General features: G+C 43.2%; 1 protein-coding gene across 1 annotated transcript in view; it reads right to left on the reverse strand.

Annotated features, from left to right (window-relative positions):
• Nucleotides 1-9,166: 9,166 nt before the first annotated feature.
• Nucleotides 9,167-11,450, reverse strand: part of LOC113406037 (E3 SUMO-protein ligase KIAA1586-like) — a 21,656-nt gene continuing 19,372 nt past the window's right edge. The window contains 5 exon segments of the mRNA XM_026648184.1: nucleotides 9,167-9,720; nucleotides 9,758-9,854; nucleotides 9,927-9,931; nucleotides 10,210-10,585; nucleotides 10,587-11,446. Of these exon segments, the coding sequence (XP_026503969.1) occupies nucleotides 9,167-9,720; nucleotides 9,758-9,854; nucleotides 9,927-9,931; nucleotides 10,210-10,585; nucleotides 10,587-11,446 (1,892 nt within the window).

Below are 11,450 nucleotides of genomic sequence, written 5' to 3' on the forward strand. Positions count from 1 at the left end.
TCTATGTGTGACCTCTATATGGAGTTAGAAGCCTAACTTTGGCAGCAAAGTTTGAAATTTTGGGTAGTGATTTTTTAACTTGACGATGAATTAAGCAGGCAGGTAATTCCTGGCTGTTGCTAATTCTCTCATGGATGATGAAATAAAGTAGGTAAAGGAAAAGTTTGTACAACTGAGAGAGTTTTAGTATAAAACCAGAATGCTAATTAAAGGGGAATCATGCTGTTGATTTGCTGATAACTACACTCCAGGCACTATGGGTATGTCTACATTACAAAATTAGGTTGGTTTTATTTAAGTCGACATTGAGCCTCTGATTTAAGCAAGTCAATTCTGCATGTCCCCACTATGCTCATTGTGTCGGCGGAGCGCATCCTCACTAGCAGAGCCTGCATGGATGCGCAGAGCACTGCACGGGGGTAGCTATCCCACAGAGCATGGAGCTGAGTGGAATGTTGGGTTGGGCTTGCAGTGCCTCATGGGACCAAAACATTTGTGCAGGTGGTTATGGGAACATGGCATTAGCCTCCCATGATGCACTTACCTCCCTGAAATCAATGGCAAACAAACTAAGCCTTTTTCCCACCTTTTTCCCTAAGCCTGGGTTACCCACGCAGATGCCATAGCACGGCAAGCATGGCCCCCGCTCAGCTGTACACTGTTGTTGTGAGCATTACAAACACCTCGCGCCTTATCCTGCAGTATTTGCTCCTCCGAAGCAGGAACCACCACGCGGAACAATGTGATGCCTCGCAAGCAGCCCTGCTGGAAGCCATGGAGCGGAGCAATTCGCAGATGCTGGCAACAGTCACGCATCACCTTTACATGGTGGAGCGCCGCTTCTGGGCCCGGGAAACAAGCACTGACTGGTGGGACTGCATAGTTATGCAGTTATGGGATGACGAGCAGTGGCTGCAGAACTTTCGACTGCATAAGGCCACTTTCATGGAACTGTGCGAAGAGCTTTCCCCAGCCCCGAATACTCACCTGGATTGATCGGTCTTCAGCTGTCGTTAAGACTGCGCCGATCACAACACGTCCGCCATTCTTCTCGCATTCTTGCCTTTCTTCTCCATGTTCGTCCGAAACGTTTTACAATGGCATCTTCCCACCTTCTTGGAGGCCGACCAGGTGGTCTTTTCTGTTCGCGCGGGTACCACTCAGTAATGATTGCGGTCCACCTATTGTCCGTGAACCGTGCTATGTGGCCCGCCCATCGTATCTTATTATATCTGCTTTCCACAACAATATCTTTCACACCACTGCGTTCTCTAATTGTTTCATTTGGGATACGATCCAGAAGGGAAATTCCCAACATAGCTTGTTCCATTGCCCTTTCAGCTACCGACAGCCTCTGTTCTTCTCTTTTCATCAGTGCCCATGTTTCACTGCCATACAGCATGGCTGGCAGCACTGTTGAATTGAAGATATTTGTACGTGTGGTCTTGTCAATTTTTCCTTTGAGGATGTCCTTGATGGAATTAAACGCACACCATCCTGCTCAAATCCTTCACAAGAGTTCTCCGTTCATGTCTTGGCGCATATTAACTTCTTGGTCCAAATATATGTACTGTTCCACTTCTTCGATTTCTTCTCCTGTTACCGTTATTCAGGCTTTTCATAAGACGTCTGATCGCATGTATTTCATTTTGCAACAGTTCATTTTCAGACCGACCTGACTGCTTTTCTTGTCGAGTCTTCGTAGCATGCTCTGCAGTTGGTTGGTGCTTTCGGCAATTAGTACGATGTCGTCCATGAATCTGAGATTAATACCACTCCTGCAATTGATCTTGTTCATAACCATTTCAAGGCAGGTGGTAAATAGTTTCGGTGAAATCATATCTCCTTGCTTTACACCTTTCTCGATTGGGATGCGGAGGGGAGTTTCGAGGAGAGTAATGTCTGTTGTATATCCAGTATTCACTTCCTTCAACAAACTGATGTACTGTGTGTTAATGCCCTGCTCTGCGAGCGCCTTTAATATTACATTGAACTCAACGCTATTGAAGCCCTTTTCATAGTCGATGAAAGCAATGCACAGTGGGAGTTTGTATTCCCTTGCTCTTTCTAGGAGCTGGCTAAGGGTAAATATATGGTCAATCGTGCTGAAATTTCTTTGAAACCCTGCCTGCTCTCTCGGCTGTTGTTCATCCAGACTCTGCGAGAGTCGGTTCGTTATCACCTTTGTAAAGAGTTTATAGATATGAGAGAGCAGGCATATAGGGCAATAGTTCTTAAGATTTTCTCAATCCCCCTCCTTGTACAGCAAGATGGTATTCGACTCCTTCTAGCTTGATGGTATTTTTCCTTCTTTGAGATATCGACTGAATCTTAAAGCGAGGGCCTTCCAAAGTTTTTCGCTTCCTGCGGAAATCATTTCTGACATTATTCCATCTTTGCCTGGAGCTTTTCCCTTCTTCATCTGGTGTAGTGCGCTTCGGACTTCGCTGACTATTACTGGGGGGACGCGTTCTTCTGACTCTTGGAGCGTTGGGAGAGGGATGTTGATTCTTGATTTGAACAGTTCTGTATAGAAGTCCTTGCAGACCTCCTCCGTCCCTGCTCTGTCAATTACTGTCTCTCCATCCTTGTTCTTCAATGCTGTTACGCTCAATCTATACAGCACCAATTCCCGCTTGCATGTCCTGAGGCTCTTGCATGATTCAGCTGTTTTAAGGAGCTTTTCTTTCCGGAAGTTCTCAAAGTCGTCCTTCAGTTTTTGCCGTATAAGCTTGCAAAGAGTGGAGTACTCGAGGTTGTTATCCGAGCTCCTTTTCATATTTCTCTGCTTCTCTAACAAGCTTTTTGTTTCGTTCGAGATTCTTCCCTTTGCCTTCTTCATCATTTCAATTTCAGCTGCTTTTATGCAACGTCTCAGCTTGTCAGCAAAGATACTATAGTCCTTGTCACACTTTTCCGTCTGGCTCCAGTCAAACCCAGAAATCGCTTTCTTCAGCTTTGCTTCATCGAATGTCTTCGGGCGCTGTTTCCTGTTTGCCATCTGTAAAGCTTTCTTTTCCACTACTTCATCGAAAATCAACTTCGCTCTAAGCAGTCAATGGTCACTGCCGGTGTTGAAGGGCTGCACCACAGAGACATCTTGAACGATGCGCCTTTTATTGACTAAAATATAGTCGATTTCATTCTTACTCTTCGCGTTTGGTGCGATCCATGTCCACCTTTTTGCAATCTTCTTTTTGTACCAGGTGTTTGCCACGTACAGTTCTTTCGTTTCTGCCATCGTTACCAGCCTCTTTCATTTCTTTCGCCACTGCTCTATCTCCCTATGAACTTTTCGCCAGCTTTCCCTCGCCCGACCTTAGCGTTGAAATCTCCCATGTGACAGTATAAGTGGACTTTTGCGCGAGGGATCTTTCGAGCTCTTGGTAGAATTCTTCCACTTCTTCGTCCTTACTTGCACTTGTGGGAGCATAGGCCTGGATGACCTTGAGGATAGCTTTTGACTCCATCTGAAGATGCAGCACACCAATACGTGATGATATTAGCTGGCATAATATGACTTTCTAAACCCAGTCCTTACTGACGATAAATCCGACTCTTCCAACGTTTCTAGCGCCATCTCCCTTTCCAAGCCTCACAGTGCTTCCACCCTTCCAGCTGACTTCCAACTCCTTCTTTCGTCGGGTTTCGCAGATACCGAGGATATCGCATCTTATCCTTTTCTTCTCCTCCATCAAATGGTTTAACGTTTCCTCTCTCGCCAGAGACCTACAATTGTAAGTACACACAGCGAGCATTGTCCTTTTCCATTTTGGCCTAGCACCTGACATTTTTAGCAACCTTTCGTCACTCAATTTCCACTCCACCACCGAAGAATGGTTTGATGACACGCAGGGAACTAAGACCCATTTACTTGTGTTGTTTTAGCTGTTAACTTTAAGCCATCCCACTGGCTAGGCGGGCAGGCATACGTACCTCCTCAAGCTTAGCTAGCCTTCAACCTCTAAGGAGAAGGAAAAATGCTCTTTCCTCTGATAGAGCAATCCCCCTCCCTGGATTGGATAGTCTGACACCTTTGTAGCATGGTTAAACCTACCAGGGCATACACCCCGCAACAGTAGTTGTCAGACGGCCAGGGTCACCGCTGCACCACGATGAGGCACTGAGCAATACTAAAATGAGAGCTGCTGTGACAGTTGAAAAGTGAGTGGTGATAGCTCTGTGGAAGCTTGCAACGCCGGACTTCTGCCAGTTAGTGGGGAATCAATTCGGAGTGGGTAAATCTACCGTGGGGTTTGCTGTGATCCAAGTTCCCAGGGCAATCAATAGACTTCAGCTAGGAAGGGTAGTGACTCTGGGAAATGTGCAGGACATAGTGGATGGTTTTGCTGCAATGGGGTTCCCTAACTGCAGTGAGATGATAGACAGAACGCATATCTCTATCTTGGCACCAGACCATCTTCCCAAAGAATACACAAACCGAAAGGGGTACTTCTCAATGGTGTTATATGGGATGGTCGGGAAAGGTGCATGACATGCGCATCTTTAGGAACTCCAATCTGTTCAGAAAGCTGCAAGCAGGAACTTTCTTTCCAGACTGCAAAATTACCATTGGTGATGTTGAAATGCTAATCGTGATCTTGGGAGACCCAGCCTACCCCTTGCTCCCATGGCTCATGAAGCTGTACACAGGCAGCCTGGACAGCAGTAAGGACCGGTTCAACCATAGGCTGAGCAAGTGCTGAATGGTGGTGGAATGTGTCTTTGGATGTTTAAAAGCCCACTGGCATAGTTTGCTTACTAGGTTAGACCTCAGTGAAAGCAATATCCCCGTTGTTGCTGCATGCTGTGTGCTCCGTAATATCTGTGAAACAAAGGGAGAAAAGTTTCCGGTGGGGAGTTGAGGCAGATTGCCTGGCAGCCAATTTTGAACAGCCAGACACCAGGGCAATAAGAAGAGCACATTGAGGCACACTGCATCTCCATAAGGCTTTGAAAACTAGTTTCATCAATGACCCACAGTATTATGACACACATGTGTGTTGCTCCTTACCAAGCTGTCCCCTTCATTGCATGTACTCCCCTGTAAACTACACCCCCACTAACTACAGTGTGCTGAATGAATAAAGAGCCTTTTCTCCTCAATCCATTAATTTTTATTATGCTCACAAACACTGAGAGGCAGCAAAGAAAAGCTGGGGTTAAGGGGCTGATAACACAGGGGGGAAGAAACAAGGGCATCTTGCTTACAATTGCACTTCAATAACAATCAAGGGTGTGGGAATGGGCGCCTTCTGGTCCTTGTACCCTCCTATGGAGTTGAGTGTAAGGGATACTGGACTTCTCCCCCACCCCCGCATCCTAGGACGTCTGGGAGAGGAGGATGTGGAACTTGGTAATGATGGCAGCAGGTTCAGCATAGGCTGCAACAGGATTCTAGCATCCAGCTGCCTTTCTTAAACCTCAGCCAGATGCCTCAACATGTCTGTTTGCTCCCTCATAATCCACACCATCTCGTCCTGCATGTCACGCTTGTGTTCCCTGCATGCTCTCCTGTCTTTGGGGTCACTGTGCAGGCTGACAGTGCAATCCTTCATGCACTGAGCTCCGTCTTGTCACTCTCTGAGGCATGCTTTAACTCATTGAACATGTCCTCTCGAGTTTTCTTTTTCTGCCTTCTAATCTGGGAAAGTCTCTGTCCCAGCGTGTTGGATGCGCCTACAGACTAGGTTTCAGCTGCAAAGAATACAAAGCACAAGGGTAGCATTGACAGTGCATACATTGTTTCTGGTGCAAGGTTAATTCCTTTTATAAAAGAAACACCCCTCAATGCACTTCCCTGCAAGCCACAATGTAATCACAACCGCTGGCTACTGCAAGAGTTGGTTTGCTGCTACAGCCATGGTGAGTAAGGCTACGAGGCATGGGCGAGAGGTCTTGTGCTGCAACTTTTGTTAAGATATCCATGGGATCAATGGTTCCAACCTCAGCATAACCCCCTTTCCCATAGCAACCTGGATGGTGCTTGAGGACAGGCACCAGCGTAAAGCCCCACAAATACTTTGATTGTTACAAAAACAGCACCGGGTTGGGGTGGAAGGGAGACAAACAGGAAGCGTTGCCCCCCTCCCCCCCTTTTTTAAAATGCTGGCTGCAATACAGGGTGATCCCTTCTAACCACAATCAGGGCACGCTCGGGAAAGCGTGGTTGTGTGACCCAGAATTCACCAAAGAGAGGCGGATTACTTATCGAATTGCTCTCTCCAACAACAGTGATCTATGTGCATCTTTGGTTTTACATTGGTTGCGTTACTGGAAGCTTATCTTCCTTAGTCAAAATATGCACATTTCTCTCTCCAGATGCAGGATTATTCATCATTAACTTTACAACAAAGCTGCCTAGTTTCTTTCTTTCATTACCCTTTAGATAAGCTGCATAGTCTACTCTTTTGAAGTCCCAGTCATTTCCCTAGTTCCACTACATCTGTTATAATTCAGTAATATTGCCTTTTTCTGTGAACCATGTCCCTGCATTTCAGCAATCAGACAGTATTGTGTATGGTGCTTGGTCTGTAGATAAGATAATGAATGACCTGACCTACATTTTGCCCGTGTCACAATTTTATTCTCTGTCATCTATGAGCCTGGGCAAATGTGTTTTCTTCTGAATCTGGCATAGAAATCACATCCTTAGTCATAAAATTTATCATCAAACCAATATCTTCCTATAATCAGGAACTGCTGCTCCTATTGACATGGAGGGGGGAAGAGAGAGGAATGTGTCTTCAAGACAAGGTAGGAATTTCAAAGGTAGGCTTTACATTTGGTGATAAACCAAGTTTTACGGTCATCTCTGACAACAAGATAGTAAAAATGAAGCACATAAGCATGTAGCTAGTCAAAAAATACAGCACCTGGCTCATTTGCAGATCAAAACTACACCATATGGTTCCTAAACCCTGTTCAACTGTTCATAGGATTAGGATTATTTCAGATACTTCAGACAATTGATCCCCCCCTCTTTTTTTTTTAAAGAAAAAGCCACTTGCAGTACATGTAGATGATTAAAATACATAAAAAATATATCACTAAAAGTCCTCAAACAGAGAAATCGAACAAGGTTCTTCCTTAAAGATACAGTTAAGTGTAAGGACTTAGATAGGAAATGTTTGCAAGATTCAGGTCTTTGATTTGTATCATAATCATTGTTCTTTGTTACTGTATGTACTGTATCCAGGCAAAGAAAGTACATGCAAAATATCCTAAACTTCTACTGATGTGCCTTAGATGAGGAATGGGATCACTGGGTAAATTTCCAGATTTTATTATAGCATTTTAAAGCTCCTAATTTCGATCAATTGATGCCTTGAAATGTAACTTGAAATTGCCAACGAGCTTGACGTTGAACTAGTAGAACTTGTATAAAACCACACACGATTCTAGAAAAATGGAATATGGAAAACCCTGACTGATTAAAAACTGGCCCAGATGAACTGACTCATCACTATACATTAAATGATTAATCACTTGTCCTCATTGTTAATATGAAAACAGGAAGTCCACAAAACCCGCACATAGTGCACTTCTATCTAATAAACTCTGACTAGTCAGGCAAAAAGCACACACTGCATCAACTATTATATATTAATTTAATATATTGGCATATACTGAGAAACTGAAACTGTTTGCTAATTCATAAACAGCTGACAGCGACTATGTATTGTGACAAAGTTCCTCCTCTGCCTTGGTGGGTCCTGCACTTTCTGGCGGATTTGCTCACCTCAGAGGTTCACGGCAGCCCTCAGTTTGGCCATTTCTGCTAGAGGCTCAAACCTGCCATTCACTCAGATAACCTCATCACTGGCCAGCATGGGGGAAATGGAGAAAAATCCTCGCAGTCTCTGTGTTCCACCTAGTGGGTCGGGGACAGGCCAGATCCCTTTCCAAATTAGACCTTCCCTTCTGGTGTTGCTCACAGACCAGGTCAACTCCTCCTGTGTCCGATCAGGAGTTTGGGGGATGGCTTCTCTGCCAAGAAGTCCTCCAAGTCTGATGAAGCCTCTGGAAATGGTGGTTGATACCATGACCAACAGAGGTGTGTGGCAGATGAGGAGTGGCGGCTAATCTGCCAGTGTTGGAGGCTGCAGGGCTGAGAGAAGTGGCAAGGGTGGGTACAGCAGTTCAAGGTGGGTGGTAGGGACCAGCAAATCCATCCATCCCAGTGTCCAGGGCACATTCCATTGTCTGCCGAACCAGGACAGGGTACATGGAGCCAAGTCCCAGAACTCTTGCCATGGCTGAGGAACACACCCGCAGGCTATCATGACCCTTGGTCATCACAGGGACCGGCGGTGCCAGTGGGTCTCGCTTCCAATTTGCTTTGCCCCCGGCCTTCGGGGGTGGCCCGGCAGGGTCATCACATGACGACATCTCAACTGACCAGGCCTGCCTTGGGGAAGAAATGTGATGCATTGCAGCGGTCCATGACAGGGATCTGCTGCAGTGTTCATGAGAGTGCTTGCGGCTCTCCTTGGTTGCCTTCTCACATCTCGGCAGTGACAGTGGATCCAGGCCTGAGGCCGAGGGCAGAACGCTCACCCCTGGTGAGGTGTGGTGCACTGTCAGTACCAATGGTCCGGGATCGGATTCCGCACAAGGCTGGAGCACCTCCACCATGAGGAACTTGCGGAGGCGCAGAAGATGAGCATCATGGATCCTTGACAGGAAGGACTTGCAGATGTTGCAGTGGGCGGCAACATGTATCTGGCCCAAGTAGTAGAGACAATCAGTGATGAGCTGCCAAAATCTTAACAACTGGTTCCCTATAAAAAGTTCTGATTTAAGGGATGTGCCACAGAATGTATTTTTTGTATCTTTCTCCATAAGAAGTGGCAATGCATTGAGTCATTGGGAGTCATACTTAACAATAAAAAAAATTAAAAACATTTTTACGTTTGTTTATATTGTAATAAAGTATTGCTTTATTAAACGAATTTAAAATACATTTGAAAAGAAGAAAATATAAAGAAGAGATGTATGAGTAAGCAAACAATATTTAAGAATGAAATGCCTATTATTCTTGTATTTTAATATATTACATGTGAACTACTTAAGTTATTAAAAATAAAAAGTGTAATATATTCATGTTGAAGTATACAATGCAACAAACAATATTTTAAAGAATATTTAAGTACATTATTTATTACTAATTAGGTAGTAATTTCCAAATGGCTTCTTGATCTTCTCCATAATCTTTGGTGTTGGATACACGACCGCTGGTATCTAAAGTGTATCGATGACTTCTCATCCATGATTTAACATATGGTATTGGGTTCCAGGAACTTAGTGGTTTTCCCAACAAATTGATGGTCATAAAGCTTGAGATATGTTTAATTGTTAAATTCGCCCTTTTATCACTACAAATAATATTCATCAACGAAAAAGCTCTTTCTGCTTCTGCAGAACTAATTGCAATTGTGTTCATAATTTGCTTTGCTTTCCTTATTGTTTCCGGATCAGGAAGATTTTTTGATTCAACGTTATTCTCTACATAGTCACGAAAATCATTTAAATCAACTACAAATTTTACGAATTTATTTAATTCATGCACTTTTTCTTCTCCTGATTTCCAAAGTAACCTGACTTCTTCAATATTCCACGAAGTGGGATCCATAACATTGAATAATTCAACTATTTTAGGTGTATTACTAGAATGACCTAAATTATCTTCTTTATATTTAATGTGATTTTCATTTAATAATCTTGCCTTCATTTTTTCAATAATACACTATTACTTTGTCCCATGGCAGTGATTTAAACCTTACATTATCTTCAAACTCTATGCACTTAAAAGGATCACTTTCTATCATTTCATTCATTTTATTTTCGTGTATACCAGTGTTTCTCAAACTGGAGTCGCCGCTTGTGTAGGGAAAGCCCCTGGTGGGCCGGGCCTGTTTACCTACCCCGTCTGCAGGTCCGGCCGATCGCGGCTCCCACTGGCTGCGGTTTGCCGCTGCAGGCCAATGGGGGCAGCTGGAAGCAGTGGCCAGTAAGTCCCTCGGCCTGCGCCGCTTCCAGCAGCTCCCATTGGCCTGGAGCAGCGAACCGCGGCCAGTGGGAGCCACAATCAGCCAGACCTGCGGACGGAGCAGGTAAACAAACTGGCCCGGCCCGCCAGGGGCTTTCCCTACAGAAGCAGCGACCCCAGTTTGAGAAACACTGATGTATACCAAATCTATCTTTTACTTGTATGAAAAAAATCAATCCTTCGTTTGATTAGCTTATCTGCCTTTGTTAAACTCAATTGTCTCGCTTGCAGTGCATTTGATAATAATGCAAGTTCATCCAAAATGTCAATCATTAATGCCAAGTCTTTTAAAAATTCTTTGTTTTTCAATCTTTTTTCCATGCCAGAAAATTTCTTATTTTTGGAAAAATAAATATAAAGAGCTGGATAAGCTCTCCAGACTGCTTTGACAGCTCTAAGGCTACAAGAAGCCCATCGTGGACCAAAAACATGGCCTATTTTGATGATTTCAATATATAATTCTTCAGAAACTTGTTTAAGTTCAAACTGACTTTTATTTGACTGATGAAAAATTGCATAAATCTTGTCCAAAAAAAATCTTGAAATGGCTTATTTCATTGATATCATTTATAGCATCATCTAAAGCCAGTTGTAGCTGATGATTCAAACAATGCCAAATTATAATGTTTGGAAAATCTTGAATCAGTCTTGTAGCAACTCCAGATTTATGTCCAAGCATGGTGCTTGCGCCATCAGAACAAAATCCGATTACATTTTTCTTTAAATATTCTGTGTCAAATCCTGTATCGGTTAACATATTTCTCAAAGCACTATAAATATTTTCTGCTTTTGTTGAATCTAATTCCACTAAATCAAGAAAAATTGTTGGTGAAGAATCTTGTAATTCACATTTTATAAGAATTACAAGCACAGTTTTACTTGAAATTGTAGAAGCTTCATTAATAATAATACAAATCTTTGAATTGTTTTTGATGATTTTACTAAAAATTTGTTTTCTTATTAATTCAGCAATATGTGCTACGATTCTGATGGCCAAAAATCGAGAATGTAGGCAGTTTCCTAAGTCGGTTTCATTCTTAATTTGTAGCTCTACTTCATCCTCCATATCTGACATTGGTCGGTTTCTTTTTACTAAGCTGTAAACTATGTTGAAAATTTTGCTGGTTATTGCAATATTTTTTTCAGTAAGTTTATCTATCACTGTAGTGAGAGGTTCTTTTTTAGATTCATTTAAAATATTTATAACGCTCAAATGAGAGCTTGATTCAAAATGTTCCTTCATTTTTTTTCTTAATGAAGCTTGCTGAACTTTTTTATCAGTTCCAGATGCTTTAATAGTACACTTTTGCCATTCCAAAGAAATGTGTAAAGATTTTCCTCCAAGGACCCCCAAATGTGATGTATTTGCACAATGGGAACAGCCAAGTTTTTTGCCTTC

This window comes from Terrapene carolina, unplaced genomic scaffold, assembly GCF_002925995.2.
Source record: "Terrapene carolina triunguis isolate 2854851 unplaced genomic scaffold, T_m_triunguis-2.0 Scaffold17, whole genome shotgun sequence".
In the NCBI taxonomy this organism is placed as follows: Eukaryota; Metazoa; Chordata; order Testudines; family Emydidae; genus Terrapene; species Terrapene triunguis.